General features: G+C 45.2%; 1 protein-coding gene across 1 annotated transcript in view; it reads right to left on the bottom strand.

Annotated features, from left to right (window-relative positions):
- Positions 1 to 22,873, bottom strand: part of LOC140116753 (transient receptor potential cation channel subfamily V member 3-like) — a 111,800-nt gene that overhangs the window by 6,492 nt on the left and 82,435 nt on the right. The window contains exons 11-14 of the mRNA XM_072133187.1: positions 20,758 to 20,923; positions 20,001 to 20,067; positions 14,471 to 14,742; positions 12,708 to 12,817 (exon numbers count right to left, since the gene is read on the bottom strand). Of these exons, the coding sequence (XP_071989288.1) occupies positions 12,708 to 12,817; positions 14,471 to 14,742; positions 20,001 to 20,067; positions 20,758 to 20,923 (615 nt within the window). The remainder of the gene's footprint in view (positions 1 to 12,707; positions 12,818 to 14,470; positions 14,743 to 20,000; positions 20,068 to 20,757; positions 20,924 to 22,873) is intronic.

The raw sequence follows: 22,873 nt of genomic DNA, 5'->3' as shown, positions 1-22,873 counted from the left end.
ACCTGCGACCGTTGTGTTTAGCTCTTAGTGAAACGCATATCCACCTCAAACACCGAAGTGGGACAATTTATTAGGGGTTTGATTAGAATTAGGCAGAGTCTGCTGATTTATTTTTTTTTTCCTTTATTTCATTTTATAGCTCAAACTCATCAGGCACAGCACAAAACCCAGTTGTGTGCTGTCAGTGTAGGTTAGAAACTAGCCATAGCAATAGGATAGCATCGTTTTGTTAAAAAAAAATAAAAAAAATAAACACAAAAAAAAAAAATTAAAAGTTTACACTTTAATTTGGAAAATGTTTAACCCGAGGGCTAGGGGTAGAGGGCGTGGACATGGGCGTCCAACTACTGCAGGGGTCAGAGGCCGTGGTCCTGGGCGGGGTGAAACACCACCTGCTGATGGGGGAGCAGGGGAACGCCGCAGAGCTACACTCCCTAGGTTCATCATGTCTCAAGTTACTGGGACTCGTGGTAGAGCACTGTTGAGGCCAGAACAGTGCGAAGAGGTGATGTCGTGGATTGCGGACAATGCTTCTAGCCATTTGTCCACCAGTCAGTCTTCCACGCAGTCCACCCATGTCACCGAAATCGGCACTCCTCCAGCTCCTCCACCTCAGCCTCCTTCCCCCCAGTCTGCCCCCTCCCACCAAAATTTGGCATTTGAACCGGCATACTCTGAGGAACTGTTTTCTGGACCCTTCCCACAGTCACAAACCACTTGTCCGGCTGCTGCTGAGCTATTTTCCGATGCCCAGGTTTTCCCCCGGTCGCAGTCTGTGGGTGATGATGACATTATTGACGTAGTGGAAGAAGTGTGTAAAGAGGTGTCGGACGATGAGGAGACACGATTGTCAGACAGTGGTGAAGTTATTGTCAGGGCAGTAAGTCCGAGGGGGGAGCAGACTGAGGGATCGGAGGATGATGAGGTGACAGACCCAAGCTGGGTTGATAGGCCGGGTGAACACAGTGCTTCTGAGACGGAGGCGATTCCTGTAGCAGAACAGGTTGGAAGAGGCAGTGGTGCGGCCAGACGGAGAGGCAGGGCCAGAGCTGGTGCATCAGCGCCAAATGTTGGCCGTAGTGAAGCTCCCGTGGCGAGGGCTAGATTTTCAGAAGTCTGGAGGTTCTTTAAAGAAACACCGGATGACCGATGGACTGTGGTGTGCAACCTGTGCCAAACCAGGATCAGCAGGGGTTCCACCACTACTAGCTTAACTACCACCAGTATGCGCAGGCATATGAATGCTAAACACCCCACTCAATGGCACCAAGCCCGTTCACCTCCGGCCGGGCACACCACTGCTCCTTCCCCTGTGTCATCTGCTAGTCAGCCCCCTGCCCAGGACCCCGGCCCAAACACCATCCGTGCGAAAACCCCATCTTCGCCTCCACGATCCTCCACAGCATCCACCAGCGTTCAGCTCTCCATACCCCAGACGCTGGAGCGCTAAAGGAGGTATAGTGCAACCCACCCACACGCCCAAGCCCTCAACGTCCACATCTCCAAGTTGCTTAGCCTGGAGATGCTGCCCTATAGGCAGGTAGAGACCGAGGCCTTTCAAAACCTCATGGCGGCGTCCGCCCCTCGGTATTCGGTCCCCAGCCGACACTACTTTTCCCTATGTGCCGTCCCAGCCCTGCACAAGCACGTGTCAGAGAACATCATCCGTGCCCTGACCAACGCCGTTTCTGACAAGGTCCACCTGACCACGGACACGTGGACGAGTGCTGCCGGGCAGGGCCAATATATATCGCTGACGGCACATTGGGTTAACTTGGTGGAGGCTGGGACCGAGTCTGCCCCTGGGGCTGGTCATATACTGGCGACGCCGAGGATTGCGGGGCCTACCTCGGTACAGGTCTCAAAGGCCTACTATGCCTCCTCCTCCTCCCACCCCTCCTCCACCTCCTCCTCTGAATTACCATCCGTGGGCATGGCGCCATCAGTCGGTAGCTCTAGGCACAGCAGCAGTGCCATCGCTAAGCAACAGTGCTCGGTGTTTTCTTCGGAAACCTGCCACTTCAAGTGGTAGGTTTACTTTAAATCTCATAGTTCAGCGTTTCCTCAAGACATACCCCAATCTGTCTGATTTGCTCACGAAGGTGCGCCGCATCTGTGCGCATTTCAGGAAGTCCAGCACAGATGCTGCCACTCTCAGGGCAGCGCAGCGCCGCCTCCAACTGCCCGCTCACCGACTGTTGTGCAATGTGCCCACGAGGTGGAATTCAACATTAACCATGTTATCCGGAGTTTACCAGCAGCGCAGAGCGATTGTAGACTGCCAGATGTCAACTTCCACCAGAACTGGTAGTCAGGTCAGTCAGCTTCCTCAAGTCTAAAATGAGGAGTGGACGTGGATGTCTGATATCTGTCAGGTGCTGAGTAACTTTGAGGAGTCAACACAGATGGTCAGTGGCGATGCCGCCATCATCAGCCTCACCATCCCGCTGCTTGGCCTGTTGAAAAACTCTCTGGTCAGCATGAAGTCGGAAGCTTTGCGCTCGTCACAAGAGACGGGGGAAGAAGATTCCCTTGTTGATAGCCAAAGCACCCTTAGGTCTGTTTCTCAGCGCATATCGGAGGAGGTGGAAGAGGATGAGGAGGAAGAGGAGGAGAATGTTGGCGAGACAGAAGAGGGGACCATTGTTCAGTCCTTCACTGTTCAGCGTGTATGGGCAGAAGAAGAGGAGTTGGAGGAGTTGGAAGAGGAGGAAATGGGCAGTCAGGCCAGTGAGGAGAGTGAATTCTTGCGTGTTGGGACTCTGGCGCATATGGCAGATTTCATGCTAGGCTGCCTATCCCGTGACCCTTGCGTTCAAAGAATTTATTCCAGCACCGATTACAGGGTATTCACTCTCCTGGACCCACGGTACAAGCAAAATCTTTCCACTCTCATCCCTGGAGAGGAAAGGAGTGTGAGAATGCATGAATACCAGCAGGCCCTGGTGCACAAGCTGAACAGTATTTCCCTTCTGACAGCGCTAGCGGCAGAGGGCGTACTTCTGCGGGACAAGTAGCGAGGGAGAGTAGGCGAGCAGGCAGCTTTTCCAGCACTGGCAGGCGTACGCTTTACAAGGCCTTTGCCAGTTTTATGTCACCCCAGCAAGACACTGTCACCTGTCCCCAGTCTCGGCAGAGTAGGGCTGATCTTTACAGAAAGATGGTGAGGGAGTACGTAGCTGACCATACCATCGTCCTAAATGATCACACAGCTCCCTACAACTACTGGGTTTCAAAACCTGGGGGTTCTTGCCTGCCCTGCCGCTAGCGTGTTGTCCGAGCGGGTTTTCAGTGCAGCTGGTGGCATCATCACCGATAAGCGTACACTGACAGCGCTGACAGGCTGACGCTTATCAAGATGAATAAAGCCTGGATTTCTCTGGATTTTCATTCTCCACCAGGTGAAAGAAGCTGAACCTGAATAATGTATGCACTCCTCCTCCTCATTGTCCTCCTTCTCCTCCTCTTTGTACACTAAAGCAGAGGAAACTGGCTATTTTTTGCCAGGGCCAACTGTCTCTGGCTATAGTACTCTATGTATTTAATTTTTCTGGAGGGCCACCTACCCGGTCCTCTGTTTTAAACAATTTTTGGGAGTGCCACATACAGGCACTCAATCTATGTAATTTTTCTGGAGGACCACCTACCTGCTCCTGTTGTTTGAAAACTTTTTTGGACTGCCACATACAGGCACTCAATTTATTTAATTTTTCTGGAGGACTAGCTACCTGCTCCTCTGGTTTGAAAACTTTTTTGGACTGCCACATACAGGCACTCAATTTATTTAATTTTTCTGGAGGACCAGCTACCTGCTCCTCTGGTTTGAAAACTTTTTTGGACTGCCACATACAGGCACTCAATCTATTTAATTTTTCTGGATGACCACCTACCTGCTCCTCTTGTTTGAAAACTTTTTTGGACTGCCACATACAGGCACTCAATTTATTTAATTTTTCTGGAGGACCAGCTACCTGCTCCTCTGGTTTGAAAACTTTTTTGGACTGCCACATACAGGCACTCAATCTATTTAATTTTTCTGGAGGACCACCTACCTACTCCTCTGGTTTGAAAACTTTTTTGGACTGCCACATACAGGCACTATGCAAATTAAATTGTCTCCATAGCAGCCTCCACATGTCGTCTTTTTAGCTGGCTCCACACGTTGTCTCCATTGCTACCTCCACACGTCATCGCTATAGCTGCCTCCAAAAGTCGTCCATATAGCTGCCTCCATACATGGTCCCCTTATCAAACGAGCTGTGTCAGGCAGAATTTTGGGTTGTTTTCATGGCTTCCACATCAAACTTGTTTACTTTGTTGCCACCCTGCTGTGTAATCCACAAAATATACTGGCAAACTTTTATCATTTACCGATATTATTTCAGCGCTTCTTGCGCATCTGTTTACATTCCCCTCACCCGCCATAACCCAAACTTATAAGAACGCTACTACACTTGATCTTATACAAAAGGTTCTTAGAAGTGCTGTTTGGGGAGTAGCCTAGAGACAGGGGCTTGGATTGGCGAAAGCTCCCCTGGCAGCGGAGCGCCAGCTCCATCTCAAGATCCAACTAACATAGTTTTAACTGCAGCACCTTTAATCTACTACTAGTTCACTGCCTCCATACATGGTCCCCTTATCAAACGAGCTGTGTCAGGCAGAATTTTCAGGTGTTTCACCAGATACATAGTGGAACTCAGCCCATCTGTCGCCGCCATGCTGGAGACCTGAAGTTGCAATCATAGCAGCGCAATATGGATGCCCCATACTGTCGCTCTTAATCATGGAACCATTTCCGTAAAAACAATTAAAAATAGAACCACTATGCTATTCCATTATTCCTTGGTGAAATATTCAAACGACCCGGCCTGCTTTGAAAATTATAATTTTTTCAAAGTAAACGCTTCTGGCCCCCAGGCCCATTTTGGGTGGGGAGGAGCCGAGAGACAGGGGCTTGGACAGGCGAAAGCTCGCCTGGCAGCGGACCGCCAGCTCCATCCCAAGATTAGGCAGCCTCAGATGCATCCATGCATGCTGCTCCTGCTGTTTCCTGTCCATTTTGCCTCCACGATCCTCCACAGCGTCCACCAATGTCTCATTTCAACTCTCTATACCCCAGACGTGGAGCATGAGAGGATATGCAGCACATCATCCCCTTATCAAACGAGCTGTGTCAGGCAGAATTTTCAGGTGTTTCACCAGATACATAGTGGAACTCGGCCCATCTGTCGCCGCCATGCTGGAGACCTGAAGTTGCAATCATAGCAGCGCAATATGAATGCCCCATACTGTCGCTCTTAATCATGGAAGTCGTCTCCATGGCTGCCTCCACATGTCGTCCCCTTATCAAAAGAGCTGTGTCAGGCTCATTTTTTGGGTGTTTCACCAGATATGTTATGGAACTTGGTCACTATGTCGACACCATGCTGTGTTATCGACTAAATATACCGTCAACCTTTTGTTCACATAGGAAATCATTTCAGCGCTTCTTGCTCACCTCCTTTGGTGAAGCCTGAGGCCATTTAGGGTATGTCGCCATGACACTCTCTAGCCTGCCGCTGCTGCCGCTGCCTCTGCATGCCGTCCCCTATAGTGTCAGGGTCAATTATTGCATGTTTTAGATGCTATCTAGCCTCATTCGGTCACTCTGTCATTGCCATGCTGTTGCCCATAATTTTGGCATAATGGTGCGATTAAGCAGCCTCAGAGGCATCCATGCATGCTGCCCCTGCTGTTTCCTGTCCATTTCCATGGTGTTTCCATCCTTTTCTGAGGTTCCCAGGTGCTTGGCCAAGCTTCCCTGTGCAGATCCTTGGTCCCCTTCAAAAATGCTCGAGTCTCCCATTGACTTCAATGGGGCTCGTTATTCGAGACGAGCACTCGAGCATCGGGAAAAGTTTGTCTCTAATAACGAGTACCCGAGCATTTTAGTGCTCGCTCATCTCTAGTCATGACGTCACGCCGCCTGTGTCGCTGTGCGGATCCGTGAAGGCGGGAACCAGTCGCCGAGGGAGCAGCTGCCTGCAGGTGAGTCTGATTTTTAATGCACTTTCATTAATTCTATGTGGCTAATAAGGGGGAGTGGGGAGGTGTCATGTTATCGTGGGAGGGGGGAAGTACTGTATATTTTATATGGGGCCATAATTGTTTTATACTGTGGGGGGGGGTGTGTGTGTGTATATATTATATGGGGCCAAAATTGTTCTATACTGGGGGGTGCTGTATACATTATATGTGGCCATACTTGTTTTATACTGTAGGGGGGGGGGTGCACATATTATATGTGGCCATACTTGTATTATACTGTGGGGGGGGGGTGCATATATTATATGTGGCCATACTTGTTTTATACTGTGGCGGGGGGTTGCATATATTATATGTGGCCATACTTGTTTTATACTGTGGGGGGGGGGGGGGGTGCACATATTATATGTGGCCATACTTGTATTATACTGTGGGGGTGCATATATTATATGTGGCCATACTTGTTTTATACTGTGGCGGGGGGGTGCATATATTATATGTGGCCATACTTGTTTTATACTGTGGGGGGGGGGGGTGCATATATTATATGTGGCCATACTTGTTTTATACTGTGGCGGGGGGTTGCATATATTATATGTGGCCATACTTGTTTTATACTGTGGGGGGGTGTGTGCATATATTATATGTGGCCATACTTGTTTTATACTGTGGCGGGGGGTTGCATATATCATATGTGGCCATACTTGTTTTATACTGTGGGGGGGGGGGCATATGTTATATGGGGCCAGAATTGTTGTATACTGTGTGTGTGGGGAGGGGGTGCTGCATATATTATACGGGGCAAGAATTTTTTATACTGGGGGGTACTGTATATATTATTTGGGGTCAGAATTGTTTTATACTGGGGGGGAAGCAGTGTATATTATATGGGCCCAGAGTCATTTATACTGGGGCGGGGGGGGGGGGGGGCTCAATATATTATATGGGGACAGAATAATTTTATGCTGGGGGCTGTATATATTATATGAGGCCAGATTCTTCTTTTCCTGGGGGGGTTATATATTTATATGGGGTCAGATTTCAGCCGGGGGGTACAGTATATTACTAAGCTGGGGATCTGTATATGGGATACATATATTACTAAGCTGGGGAGCTGTATATGGGATAGAGTATATTACTAAGCTGGGGGGGGCTATATATGGGATACAGTATATTACTAAGCTGGGGTGCTGTATATGGGGTACAGTATATTACCAAGCTGCGGGGATGTATATGGGATACAGTATATTACTAGGCAAGGGGGCTGTATATGGGATACAGTATATTACTAAGCTGGGGGCTGTATATGGGATACAGTATATTACTAAGCTGGGGTGCTGTATATGGGGTACAGTATATTACTAAGCTGGGGGGCTGTATATGGGATACAGTATATTACTAAGCTGGGGGGCTGTATATGCGATACAGTATATTACTAAGCTGGGGGGTTGTATATGGAGTACAGTATATTACTAAGCTGGGGGGCTGCATATGGGGCACAATATATTACTAGGCTGGGGGGCTGGATATGGGATACGGTATATTACTAAGCTGGGGGCTGTATATGGGATACAGTATATTACTAAGCTGGGGTGCTGTATATGGGGTACAGTATATTACTAAGCTGGGGGGCTGTATATGGGATACAGTATATTACTAAGCTGGGGGGCTGTATATGGGATACAGTATATTACTAAGCTGGGGGGCTGTATATGCAATACAGTATATTACTAAGCTGGGGGGTTGTATATGGAGTACAGTATATTACTAAGCTGGGGGGCTGCATATGGGATACAGTATATTACTAAGCTGGGGGGCTGTATATGCGATACAGTATATTACTAAGCTGGGGGGTTGTATATGGAGTACAGTATATTACTAAGCTGGGGGGCTGCATATGGGGCACAATATATTACTAAGCTGGGGGGCTGTATATGGGGTACAGTATATTACTAAGCTGGGGGGCTGTATATGGGATACGGTATATTACTAAGCTGTGGGCTGTATATGGGATACAGTATATTACTAAGCTGGGGGGCTGTATATGGGATACGGTATATTACTAAGCTGGGGGGCTGTATATGGGGTACAGTATATTACTAAGCTGGGAGGCTGTATATGGGATACAGTATATTACTAAGCTGGGGGGCTGTATATGGGATACAGTATATTACTAAGCTGGGGGGCTGTATATAGGATACAGTATATTACTAAGCTGGGGGGATGTATATGGGATACAGTATTTTACTAAGCTGGGGGGCTGTATATGGGATACAGTATATTACTAAGCTGGGAGGGGGCTGTATATGGGATACAGTATATTACTAAGCTGGGGGATGTATATGGGATACAGTATATTACTAAGCTGGGGGGCTGTATATGGGATACAGTATATTACTAAGCTGGGGGGCTGTATATGGGATACAGTATATTACTAAGCTGGGTGGGCTGTATATAGGATACAGTATATTACTAAGCTGGGGGGCTGTATATGGGATACAGTATATTACTAAGCTGGGGGGCTGTATATGGGATACAGTATATTACTAAGCTGGGGGGCTGTATATAGGATACAGTATATTACTAAGCTGGGGGGCTGTATATGGGATACAGTATATTACTAAGCTGGGGGGCTGTATATGGGATACAGTATATTACCAAGCTGCGGGGATGTATATGGGATACAGTATATTACTAGGCAAGGGGGCTGTATATGGGATACAGTATATTACTAAGCTGGGGGGCTGTATATGGGATACAGTATATTACTAAGCTGGGGGGCTGTATATGGGATACAGTATATTACCAAGCTGCGGGGATGTATATGGGATACAGTATATTACTAGGCAAGGGGGCTGTATATGGGATACAGTATATTACTAAGCTGCAGGGGCTGTATATGGGGTACAGTATATTACTAAGCTGGGGGATGTATATGGGATACAGTATATTACTAAGCTGGGGGGATGTATATGGGGTACAGTATATTACTAAGCTGAGGGGGCTGTATATGGGATACAGTATATTACTAAGCTGGGGTGCTGTATATGGGGTACAGTATATTACTAAGCTGGGGGGCTGTATATGGGATACAGTATATTACTAAGCTGGGGGGCTGTATATGCGATACAGTATATTACTAAGCTGGGGGGTTGTATATGGAGTACAGTATATTACTAAGCTGGGGGGCTGCATATGGGGCACAATATATTACTAGGCTGGGGGGCTGTATATGGGATACGGTATATTACTAAGCTGGGGGCTGTATATGGGATACAGTATATTACTAAGCTGGGGTGCTGTATATGGGGTACAGTATATTACTAAGCTGGGGGGCTGTATATGGGATACAGTATATTACTAAGCTGGGGGGCTGTATATGGGATACAGTATATTACTAAGCTGGGGGGCTGTATATGCAATACAGTATATTACTAAGCTGGGGGGTTGTATATGGAGTACAGTATATTACTAAGCTGGGGGGCTGCATATGGGATACAGTATATTACTAAGCTGGGGGGCTGTATATGCGATACAGTATATTACTAAGCTGGGGGGTTGTATATGGAGTACAGTATATTACTAAGCTGGGGGGCTGCATATGGGGCACAATATATTACTAAGCTGGGGGGCTGTATATGGGGTACAGTATATTACTAAGCTGGGGGGCTGTATATGGGATACGGTATATTACTAAGCTGTGGGCTGTATATGGGATACAGTATATTACTAAGCTGGGGCTGTATATGGGGTACAGTATATTACTAAGCTGGGAGGCTGTATATGGGATACAGTATATTACTAAGCTGGGGGGCTGTATATGGGATACAGTATATTACTAAGCTGGGGGGCTGTATATGGGATACAGTATATCACTAAGCTGGGAGGCTGTATATGGGATACAGTATATTACTAAGCTGGGGGGCTGTATATAGGATACAGTATATTACTAAGCTGGGGGGATGTATATGGGATACAGTATATTACTAAGCTGGGGGGCTGTATATGGGATACAGTATATTACTAAGCTGGGAGGGGGCTGTATATGGGATACAGTATATTACTAAGCTGGGGGATGTATATGGGATACAGTATATTACTAAGCTGGGGGGCTGTATATGGGATACAGTATATTACTAAGCTGGGGGGCTGTATATGGGATACAGTATATTACTAAGCTGGGTGGGCTGTATATAGGATACAGTATATTACTAAGCTGGGGGGCTGTATATGGGATACAGTATATTACTAAGCTGGGGGGCTGTATATGGGATACAGTATATTACTAAGCTGGGGGGCTGTATATAGGATACAGTATATTACTAAGCTGGGGGGCTGTATATGGGATACAGTATATTACTAAGCTGGGGGGCTGTATATGGGATATAGTATATTACTAAGCTGGGGGGCTGTATATGGGATACAGTATATTACTAAGCTGGGGGCTGTATATGGGATACAGTATATTACTAAGCTGGGGGCTGTATATGGGATACAGTATTTTACTAAGCTGGGGGGCTGTATATGGGATACAGTATATTACTAAGCTGGGGGCTGTATATGGGGTACAGTATATTACTAAGTTGGGAGGGCTGTATATAGGATACAGTATGTTACTAAGCTGGGGGCTGTATATAGGATACAGTATATTACTAAGCTGGGGGGCTGTATATGGGATACAGTATATTACTAAGCTGGGAGGGGGCTGTATATGGGATACAGTATATTACTAAGCTGGGGGATGTATATGGGATACAGTATATTACTAAGCTGGGGGGCTGTATATGGGATACAGTATATTACTAAGCTGGGGGCTGTATATGGGGTACAGTATATTACTAAGCTGGGAGGGCTGTATATAGGATACAGTATATTACTAAGCTAGGGGCTGTATATAGGATACAGTATATTACTAGGCTGGGGGGCTGTATATGGGATACGGTATATTACTAAGCTGGGGGGGCTGTATATGGGATACAGTGTATTACTAAGTTGGGGGGCTGTATATGGGGCACAATATATTACTAGGCTGGGGGGCTGTATATGGGATACGGTATATTACTAAGCTGGGGTGCTGTATATGGGGTACAGTATATTACTAAGCTGGGAGGGCTGTATATAGGATACAGTATATTACTAAGCTGGGGGGATGTATATGGGATACAGTATATTACTAAGCTGGGGGGCTGTATATGGGATACAGTATATTACTAAGCTGGGGGGCTGTATATGGGATACAGTATATTACTAAGCTGGGGGGTTGTATATTAGGGGGTGCTATATATTCACATTGGTCAGGGTAGCACTGTATGTAAAATCATGTAACATAATAACAGGGTGGGATATATTAGTTATAGGATACCATAGATTACTTTGCATCATTTAAACTAAATGTTAGGGGTCTGTATTAATAAATTGGGGGTGTTGTATATTGATATGCTGTACCTGCTATAATTCCAGTAGAATATATATATAATGAAGGGATGTGTTATATGTGGGGAGAGTGCGGTCAGTTGAGTTGTGAGGGGTATATATTATTTAGGAGCGCATTGTCGTTATCCAGGAGACTTTATACTGTAAGTGACTGTGGTATTTTTAGGGACGCCGGGTGGAGATGCTGCACGGAGCTGAAGATATCTGGCCGTGAATTCAGCAGTGATACGTCATGGATTGGAGAACCCGGAATAAAGTCCTACTGATGGAAGAGATTGTCATCTATAAGGTACTAGATGCCACTAATGACTCCCAGAACCTGTAGTCAGCCACACAGTGTCAGGGAGCTGCCTGTGGGGATGTTGTTAGTAACGTTTTCAGCATTTACTTAACAGGGAAGGGGGGGGGGCAGCATTTTTATATTCGCCTCAGGCAGCAAATATACTAGAATCGGCCCTGAACCCATTTCTGCTGAAAGCAGATCCTCACAACTTTATCTATCAATGACTGTGCCCAGAGTTTGGACTCTAATACAGCTGAGCCCTCTGAGAGACTCTTAGTCACCATCTTCTTTCCAGGAAACATACAATCTATTGCATGCTATGCCTTTCTTTTTCTAAGAAAAGGACATTCTTATTGCTGCTACTTTAGGTAGCCACATGGTAACAAATACTATATGTTAGGTTGCACTAATAGACTTTGCAGTTAAGACTGTGTTGGATCGTCTCTTCATCTATATGTGTCTATGATTATGCCACCTAGGTGATGTATCCACGGACAAATTGCCAGCCTTGGTGCAAGGAGTGGATTACAGGACATGACACCACGCCTTACCTAATGAAACAGTTGGTTTAAGGGCAATAGCTACCAACTGTAGTGTACCCATGTATGTATTTAGTCCGACACAAACCCCGGTTTCAACGCTGGATACGGCCGCTTACCACCACGGGCTCCCCAATCCTTAACCCAGGGACTCATCCTACAGACACTAAAGGATTGTCTGAGGGAGAAACCAGAAATCAGCCTCTCCCTCCTTATCTCTTGCACACACCATTAGCTGGAGACCTGCCAGTCTGTAGGACAGCCCTCCGGTCCACATATCAACCGCCGTGACAGCAGCATGCCCAAGGCCGCAATAGCCAGCCACTCTGGTATTCTGTGCCCCGGATGCCTCCAGGCCCACAAGAAAAGGCTAGGCCCCGGTGTTACATTCACATTTTATGTTTTTAATTTCTTGGACTTTGTTTTACCTTAAATATGATGCACCCTTTTCAGCAAAGTCAGGCTTCTTTCCAAGCTGAAATTTGTTTCCGAAAATAAGTTTGATTTTTTTTTCATACTTTAGTATAGTTCTTGCTCTCTGTTAGAAAAAAAGAATGGATAAATCATCCTAGAACTGATACAAAAAATAAACAAGTTACATAATAAACATCACCGTATCCCAAAAGGTCCATTCTATCAAAATTAATAGAATAATAATCCTTTTTTTTTCCCGTTGTTGAACCTCCCACTTTTAAGCCATTTTGCAGCATATAAAAAAATGAACAAAAAGTTTACAGACGGATATACAACCCCAAAACGGCTGTGTGAATGGAATGGAGCCTCAAAGATGCACCAAAAACAGTTGCTGCACACTTCCCAAGTAGTGCAGGGTGCACCAGATAATTGAAGACCATGCACCAGTATTCAATAATCTGGTGCACCCTGTTTTGATAAATGTGGGCCATTGTTCAATAAACACATCGCACCGACATGTGACGTAATAGTACGTCACTTGTCGGGTCCCGGTACATGGAGAGGGCTCGCGGGCCGAGCCCTCTCCATAGCCGGTAAGTCTTTGCTGCATATTGCAGCAAAGGCTTACCGGTAACACCCGCGATCAGTGCCGGCACCGATCGCGGGTGTTTTACCACTGACCGCCGCCAGTAAAGGTGCCGGCGGCTTCAAAAAGACGGAGGCGCGCGGGTGCCACCATCTTTCCGTGGATCGTCGCTCCCTGTGACGTCATCGGGGAGTGGCGATCCGTCGCCATGGTAGCTTCGGGTCTCACGAAGACCCAAAGCTACTTCGGGTTAACCCATTCATTACAATGTGCTGTCAGCACATGGTAATGTATGAGTAGTAAAATCCCCATATACTGCCATACTATAGTATGGCAGTATATGATAGGATCCTACAGACACCATAGGGTTAAAGTACCCTAGGGAGTCTGAAAAATAGTAAAGATAAAAAAAAAGTTAAAATAAAAAAATTATAATAAAAAAACCTAAAAATTCAAATCACCCCCCTTTCCCTAGAATTGATATAAATATAAATAAATAGTAAAAATCATAAACACATTGGGTATTTCCACGTCCGAAAATGTCCGATCTATCAAAATATGATAACGGTTTTTCACTTCGTTTAATCCCGTAACGGAAAATCGCGCCCAAAGTTGAAAATGGCACTTTTTTGCCATTTAAAAAAAAATTACAAATTCTATAAAAAGTGATCAAAAGGTCATACAGTCCTAAAAATGATAACATTGTAAACTTCATCAAAATCCGCAAAAAACGACACCACCCACAGTATGAAAAAGTTATTAGCGCCAGAAGATGGCAAAATTCCCCAAAAAATTTTGTACAGGAGGTTTTCATTTTTTTAAATGTATGAAAACATTATAAAACCTATACAAATTTGGTATCCCCGTAATCGTACCGACCCAAAGAATAAAGTAGACATGTCATTTGGGGTGCACAGTGAAATCCGTAAAATCCAAGCCCACAAGAATACGGCACAAATGCGTTTTTTTTACCAATTTCACTGCATTTGGAAGTTTTTTTCCCGCTTCCCAGTACATGGCATGGAATATTAAATACCACCATTTTTAAGTGTAATTTGTTACGCAGAAAATAAGCCATCACACAGCTCTGTACATGGAAAAATAAAAAAGTTACAGATTTTTGAATGTGGGGAGTGAAAAATGAAAACGCAAAATCGAAAAAGGGCCGCGGCGGGAAGGGGTTAAACCCACCTGAAGCCTCCAGATGTTCTCGCTTTCTTTTGAAATGTTTTCCACAGTTTCTCCCATTAATGCAATTAACATATTAAGGAGAAGCACAAATGTTGAAATGACATAAATTATTAGAAGAATCAGGAAGAGGGTGGGATATTTTGCGCCTTGTTGCATCTCCAGGTCTCCTAGTCCCAGGGTAAGCTTAAATAGTTCCACAATAGCTGTTCTAAACCTGCTATAAGAGCTGCAGTCTTCACCTTCAGCACAATGTTCAATTAGCGAAGCCAGAGCTGGGGAGAGGAATTAAAAAATATATTACATTGCATTTACTGCTAGATTGGCCTCCACCCTTGCATTCCAGGACAAACTCACACAGACACACACTCTGACTTCCAGCCAGCAAACAACACAAAGAGAGTAAGACTGCATACGTGCCCTGCCATGGAGAGGAGGAGGGGTGACCCCCTTCCCTTTCCATAGAAATGCATTGTGTACGAGCAATATTAAGGGGAAAGATTGGACATGTCACGTACATGTGCACCACCGTACCACTCCGTGCTGCAAAGTACAGGCACATAAGTTCTTTATCCAGGGGAGGCACATCAAATCTGACTGCATGTTGCGGCAGAGCAGAGATGTAGCAGGGCTAAGAATGTAACATGCATCTTATGGATCTCATCCTCCCTCATCTCTGATCTGTCTCATCTCTTTTTCTATGTGTCAGATACTAGTACAATGTTTAAAAGTTAAATGAAAGTTTATATACCATATTTTTTGGACTATAAGACGCACTTTTTAGCAAGAAAAAATCTTGCTAAAAAGTCCCTGCGTCTTATAGACCGAAGGTCAGTAGGATCCAGCACTGCCAGACCCTCCTGACCGCTGTAAGGGAGATCGGGTGATGCTCTGATATAGAGCTGCACCCAATCTCCGAGAGAAGAGCCTCCATACTGCTCTCTTCCTACAGGTAGAGGACCTGCGGTGATGTCAGAATCATGTGACTGATCCCATGATTTTTACATCACCACAGGTCTGATACTGCCATGCTGCGCTGGAACAGCGTGAGAAGAAGGGGAATGGGGGACGTATGTTTGTATGTGTGTGTGTGTGGTTTTGTGTGTGTAGCTGAGCTGTGTGTGTGGTTTTGTGTGTGTAGCTGAGCTGTGTGTGTGGTTCTGTGTGTGTAGCTGGGCTGTGTATGTGGTTCTGTGTGTGTAGCTGAGCTGTGTGTGGGGTTCTGTGTGTGTAGCTGGGCTGTGTGTGTGGTGCTGTGTGTGTGTTGCTGTGTGTAGTTCTGTGTGTGTAGCTGAGATATGTGTGTGGTTCTGTGTGTGTAGCTGGGCTGTGTGTGTGGTTCCGTGTGTGTAGCTGGGCTGTGTTTGTATCTGAATGGATGATGCAGAGCTGAGTGTGTGTAACTATGGATGATGCTGGGCTGAGTGTGTGTAACTATGGATGATGCGGAGCTGTGTGTGTATCTGTATGTCTGTGTGTTGTGCTTTAGTGCAACCAACAGGAATATTTTAATTGGTGTAAAATATATTTTTCCTTTTTTTGGAAGCCTAAATCTGGGGTGCGTCCTATAGTAAGAAGCGTCTTATAGTCCGAGAAAGGGCACATTCACATGGCCGTCTGCGGGGACGTACATGCGGCCGCAAATTTGCGGCCGTATGTACGTCTCCATAGACAGCAATAGCAGCGCTGATCCGGGCCGCACACCGCAAAAAGATAGAGCATGCTCTATCTTTCGGCGTGTGTGTGGCCGTGCGCCGCTATTCTCTATGGAGGGAGGAGGGGTCACCTCCTCCTCCTCTCCAGCACACGGCGGTATGCCCGCACGGCGGGCATACCGCTGTGTGAATGTATCCAAATACGGCAAGCTTTATACTCTGATAATCTAACCACATTTTCAGCTTACAGCACTACAAGAATCATGAAGAGTCTGCTTAGAGATTCCCTGCCCACACTCTAAATTTTAATTTTAAAATTGAGTCACTAAGTTATAGGAGCTAACACAGCAATTGTAACAATGTAAAGTAAAGGGTTAAAAATTATCTTTATTGTGTAAACATCACTAGGGTATTGAAATTTGCAAATTTTCTTTCATGGGCAAGCCACTTTAGGGCTATTTGACCAAGCCAGATTTTTAAAAATCTGCGCTTTGTCACTATTAGTGGTTTTAACCTTCGAATGCTTTAACATATCCAGGTAATTTTGAGATTGTTTTCTCGTCCCACATTGTACATCAAATTAGTGGAAAAATCGGATTATATCTTTTGTAGTTAAATGGAAATTTTGAAATTTTTGCATGGTTTTTCATGCATCTCCTCATTTTTTAGGATGTCATGGGGCTTAATGTTGGGCAATTAACAACAAGAATAAAAAACGCTGTAGCTCACCCAGTATGATTGCTGGTGGACCCAGGTCTCGGATCCCGCACAGACCAAGTGCGTTCAACTGTATGGCAGTAAAAGATAGGATCCAGCAGGAATGCCCAGGAGTAATTAAACGTTTTTCTTTATTCTGGATACATTATCCAATTCCATAAAAACCGCTTCAGTTATGTTAAGACTGAGGCAGTTTTTATGGCATGGATTATTTTAACTACTCCTGGGCATACACGCTGGATTCTATCTTTTACTGCCATATACTAACAGGCACCCGCTCAGCTCTCAAGTGATTTTGAGAAGGTAAAACCCCATAAATTACCCCACTACAGAAACTACATCCTTCAATTTATGAGAAACCAACTTTAAGAAGTTTGTTAACCCTTTAGATGTATTACAGGGGTTAAAACAAAATGGAGGTGGAATTTAATTTGTAGTTTTTTTGGACAATACATTAATCTTGTAATCTAAAAAATTCACAATGGATTAAAATGATAAAAAGCTCCACAAAGTTTAATACCTGTGATACCTGTGCAGGACAGGTTGTGGAGGGGAGGTATATTTCTCCAAGGTTCCTCTCATATGTGAAGTAGCAGGTCAGAGACTCACCTGCTGCCTAATTAATGAGGTGTTCAGAAGGAAAGTATTTAGGGAAAGTCAGGTGGGCAGTTCCCTCTCTCTACCTGGAGACACAGGGCTGTCTGTGTGAGAGCCACATGCAAAGTCAGCTTCTACCTACCTGCTGTTGTTTGCCTCGAATTGATGGAAAAAGAAGCGTGACCTTTGACTCCAGCAAAGGCGATCCCTAACCTATTTCTTACATACCATATTTCTCCCTAGTATGCCAATACCTCATCTGTGTAAGTTACATGCTGTTTGCGCACACGGCAGGCATGGAATGAAAAGAGCGCCATCCAGAGCAGATATGTATTGTCATATTTTACAGTCTACCACCCCTTAGGTTGGTGTCACACGTCTTGAATCCGTTTTTAGTCCGTTTTTAAGCATGCGTTTTCAGTCCGTTCATGCTCCCAACCGGACTAGGCTCCGCGCACATCTCCGTTACCTAGGGCTCTCGCGTGGCGGTACTCTAAGATTTAAAGGGCCAGCACACAGGTGATTGGCGCTGGACATTTCCAGGTCTTCATTTAATCCGTCTCCCATCATTCCCCGCTGGATCTTTAAGCCATTCCTGTGAAGAGGAAGCCATTCCTGTGAAGAGGAAGCCCTCCTGTGTCTCCAGCGTTTCTGTTTCTCAAGCATTCCTGTGTCTCCAGTGTTAATGTGTCTTCAGCGTTCCTGTGTCTCCAGCGTTCCTGTGTCTCCAGCATTCTTGTGTGTTCCCATGATCCTGCTCCTGCGTCCCATGTGCCAGTCCGTTCCTGCTTTCCTGTTCCGTGTGCCAGCTCCTATGTTCCTGACGTGAGTCCTTGAGTTCCTTCCTGCACTGTTCTCCCGCTGTCACCCCTGGCTCGGACTGTCTCCTTCATTGTTACCTTGGCTGCCACCGCGGGCTAGTCACACCTGTGGAATGACCCGTTGGTACCCCCGCCGCAGCAAGACCATCCCACTTTGCGGCGGGCTCTGGTAAAGATCAGGTGCCACTTAGACTCCGGTACCAGGTGTTTGCTAGTACCATCTCCCGCGGCGGTCCAGAGGGTCCACAGACTCAAGGGAGACACAAGTCCCAGATGGACTTAAGATCTCTGACTAACTCTTCCACGACAGCAACATCGGAAGTCACCGACAGCGGTAGAGGTAGACGGCAATGCTGTCCATTGACAATGAATAAGGTCGGCGGAGCCGGCAGATTCGGAATCCAAGGAACTATAGGAGAATTCAGCCCACGGCAACAGAGTGGACCAGTCGTCTTGATGGGCAGAAACAAAATGAGGTAACATCCCAGAGTCTGGTTGAGTCTCTCTCCCTGTCCATTGCATGGAGGGTAGTACGCAGAGGAGAAATCCAACTTTACTTGATGTTGACTGCAGAGAGAACTCCAGAAGCGGGAAACAAACTGGACCCCTCGGTCAGAGACGATGTGCTCAGGAAGTCCATGTAGCTGGAAGATATGGGTGAAGAACAGGCTGGCAAGGCGAGGGGATGTTGGCAGACCTGACAGAGGCACAAAATGGGACTGCTTGGAGAACCGGTCTGTTACCACCCAGATGATGTTATTCCCATAGGAAGATCCATAATGAAGTCCAGTAGTAGACCAGCTGGTTTGAGGCAAGATGGCTTATTACGAGCACAGGAAGTGCCAGAGCCCACAAAATCCTGTACTTCTTTGACCAGGTGCCACTTAGAAGCAGGTGTTTGCTACTACCATCTCCCGTAGCGGTCCAGATGGAACCCAGACTTGCACTTGTTCGAGACGTTGCTCCTCAGTGCGCTCCATTAACCGGATATCAATCCGAGTAGCCAGAGAGATGAGCATACTCAAAATACTCTAACTTTTCCAGTAAATCCCTTTTTAATGTCAGGGATGCATCATGATGAGACAGTTTAGACAGCAAAACCTTGGCAGGGTTCATGGGCGGATCTTACTGTCAGGCTCCAGGAGTAGTGGACCCACTGGACCACATAAGCTGACACCTGGGACCAGAATCTAAGTGGTACTCGGTTTTCACCAGAGCCCACTGCAAAATGGGTTGGACTTGCTGTGGCATGGTACAGCCAGGATGTTCCACAGGTGCGACTTTGTCCGTGGTGGCAGCCAAGGCAAGGTACAGTGACGTTGAGCAGAATCATAGTCGGGGACAGGCAGGAGGTAAGGATGAGCAGAACGGGGTTGGAGTCAGGCAAGTATCAATAGGTCAAGGCAGGCAGCAGAGGAGCGTAGTCAGGAACGGAACTGGGGTCACAACGGGAAATCACAATAACAGAGCAGGGCATGAGACAAAGCTTTCTCTAAGGCACGAAGATCCGGCAGGGTGTAATGGAAGCGGCTGATTTATATAGAATTCTGGGAAATGGCCAGTGGCAATTAACGATGCGCTGGCCCTTTAAATTCTCTGAAGCTGGCGCAAGGCCCCTAGGATCGGGAACAGGAGTGGGGACAGAAAAGAGGCACGGGCACCGTGCTTACAAGTAACGAGGGTAGCACCCGTGACACTGACTTATATTAAAATTATAATCTAATATATAAAGAAGCTCCTTACCTACTCCAAATCCAAATAGGAAGAGTAAATACACTAGTAAAAACTTTGAGACATCATTCAAGATAACCTAGAAAATAAAAATATGTTGCTGGTTGAGTACATTCATAATTTTTTGTACTGTACAATATTCTCTCAGTAGAGTTGACAAAGGTCGGCTGATAGTTCTCACTCTGTGGTGTTCTGCATTGCATAAACAGAGCAGGTGCCAGGAAACACAAGTCCATAGTTGCCCATAGAAATAGAATAAATATCATCTAAACTCGTTCAATTGGTGAAAGAAACTAATTATCTTTCAACTTCAACTTAATCCTTTGTTCCTGTTTCGGATATTCTTGCTAGAGACCAATAAATTAAAGTTCTAGTTTGGATGATAGACCCCGCTGTGTCTTTTGTAACATAAAACAATAAACATAACAGAATGTGAACTGAGACTTTCCATAGTGCAGTATATTACATTTATTTCACATTCTACATTACAATATGTGTTCAGCCATATTCACACCCGGGTCAGGGTTTCCATTACAATGTTTGTTTTAAGAGAATGCAATGGAAACAAAAAATAGACAATCTACCATTAACCTTCTATTCACCATAGACTTCAAAGGATCACCCTTTATGCTTTGCTGCACTATTTTTTCAACTATTAACACTGGAAGGTTCAATGACATCTATAGAACACGGGTATTAACTTGGTCTTAGCTGTGCTGGTTATAAAAACAATACACTTTTACATGGAATATTCCTTATTGATATTTACCTTCTGGACCATAACGCTGTAGATACCAAGGGACTGGAACCCTCTGGTGTAGTACAACAGGTTTGTCCATCCAAGTGTTATGGCGATGACCGTGAAGATCAGAGATTCTTCTATTCCAAATATATAGGTTATTGATGAAAGGATGACCAGGACGGCTTGTGTGATGCTGATATATAAATGGATATGCATTAAACAGATGCATTTGTGTAACTCATTACTCATCTTTAGTAATATCAAGCCTTGATCATTTGGCTTGCTACAAAAAAATTACTCTCTGTTAACCCCTTAACAACCAGGCTCTTTTTGTTTTTGCATTTTTATTTTTCATTCCCCACCTTCAAGAATCCATTTTTTTTCCATGTAAAGAGCTGTGTGAGGGCTTGTTTTCTGCGTAACAAATTGCACTTCGTGACGGTATTTAATATTCCATGCCATGTACTGGGAAATGGGAAAAAAATTCCAAATGAAGGGAAATTGGTGAAAAAATGCATTTGTGCTCTGTTTTTGTGGGCTTGAATTTTATGACCTTCACTGTACACCCAAAATGACATGTCTACTTTATTCTTTGGGTCCGTATTGGGTCCGTATTCTTTAGGTCTTCATACCTAAAGAATATTTTTATTTATTTAAATTAATTTATTTATTTTTGTGGTTAATTTTTCAGTTTTTTCTGTTAACTTTTTGATACTTCAGTGTACAGAGCTGTGTGTTTCTAGTGAATGGGGGGGATTTGAATTTTAAGGATTTTTTAAATTTAGGTTTTTTTTAACTTTTTTTCAGACCACAGTATGGCGGTAAATGAGGATTTTACAGTGGAAAAAGAGACCGCCTCATTTCTTCGTGTGACCCAAGGCTGTCATAGAAATGGATTGCTGCTCCTCGAGCCAAGATGGATACCCCCGTAGTGTTAGCGTTACGGTGGGTGTACAGACATTTAAAACACAAGGCTCCCAAAGGCACTCAGGCTATGTCAGCTGAGCGTCCCAGGGTAATAAGCATAACTTTTATAACTCTTGGGATATAGAGTTATAATAAAAGGAGTCGTCTTATTAGGACACATCTACTATCGCTAAACTGATGGTAAATGTCCTTTAACACATTTTTTAATAGAGTCTTGTAGCCTTCAAATTAGCTTGTCTTTTGGGGTCCAGTATTTGGTTATGAAGCACACTCCACCAGGGCTGACAGGAACATGGATGTAGATGTGGGTGTTGGGCAGTTTGTAGGCTAGTACTGGAGTAGCTGGCTTGGCTGTGGCCTAAAACTTGTGTCACTTGCTGTGGTAGTTGTGTCAATGGCCCATCTCTCTGGGTGTCTGGGATCTTTATCCTTTCGCTGGATGAGCGATGAGAGTACAAGTTGCTGGGATAACCAGTCATCAATGGGTCCACTTAGCATGAGGACCAAGTAGATTTAGTAATGGGCCAACTCCAGGACATTACAGTTAGAGCCTGGGCCCAACAGAGGATCTGGACCTGGTTCTTTGGTGAGCCATTCAGACATGGGGAAAAGGGGGGCAATGTGTATGATAACCATGTAAAGATCTCTACTGTTTTATCTATGGAAAACCAGCTGTACTGGTTAGAGCAATAATGTTGTGTGGCCAGGGTCAAGCATAAGGGTTGCATTGGGTGAAGTCACACATCAGTCCAATGCAAAGTACTAAAAATCCTTCTAATATTTAGATTTACGGCTGACATGATTAGACACCATTTACATACTGTAAACCTACTGATGGCACTTGAGGCTGGAAAGTTCAAGACAAGACAAAACCCCATAGCCACACTCTTCAATGATTCATAATATCTGGGAGAAGGTCAAACAGTTGGGGGGTCCAAGGGCTTACAGGATAAACCCCCCTGTGGCATAATTCTAAAACCTAGAATTTTCAGCCTTTTGGGAAAGAGCAGGTTTAGTGCGCGTGACCCAATTGCTGAAGCATGCCTTTGAGAAACAGCCCCAGTCTGTTCCTATAACACCTAAAAGGGACGCACTATTGTTTAACGTAGCCAAAAATGACCATGCAGCTGGGCTTTACCAGTTGCTATTGTGCAAATTCCTTGAGGGATTTCCCCTCCGTGTCAGTAATAGATGGGTCATTGATGCCGGGGAGATC

The sequence above is a fragment of the Engystomops pustulosus genome, chromosome 2, assembly GCF_040894005.1.
Source record: "Engystomops pustulosus chromosome 2, aEngPut4.maternal, whole genome shotgun sequence".
NCBI classification, from domain to species: Eukaryota; Metazoa; Chordata; class Amphibia; order Anura; family Leptodactylidae; genus Engystomops; species Engystomops pustulosus.
This window is presented reverse-complemented; position numbering and strand designations above follow the sequence as displayed.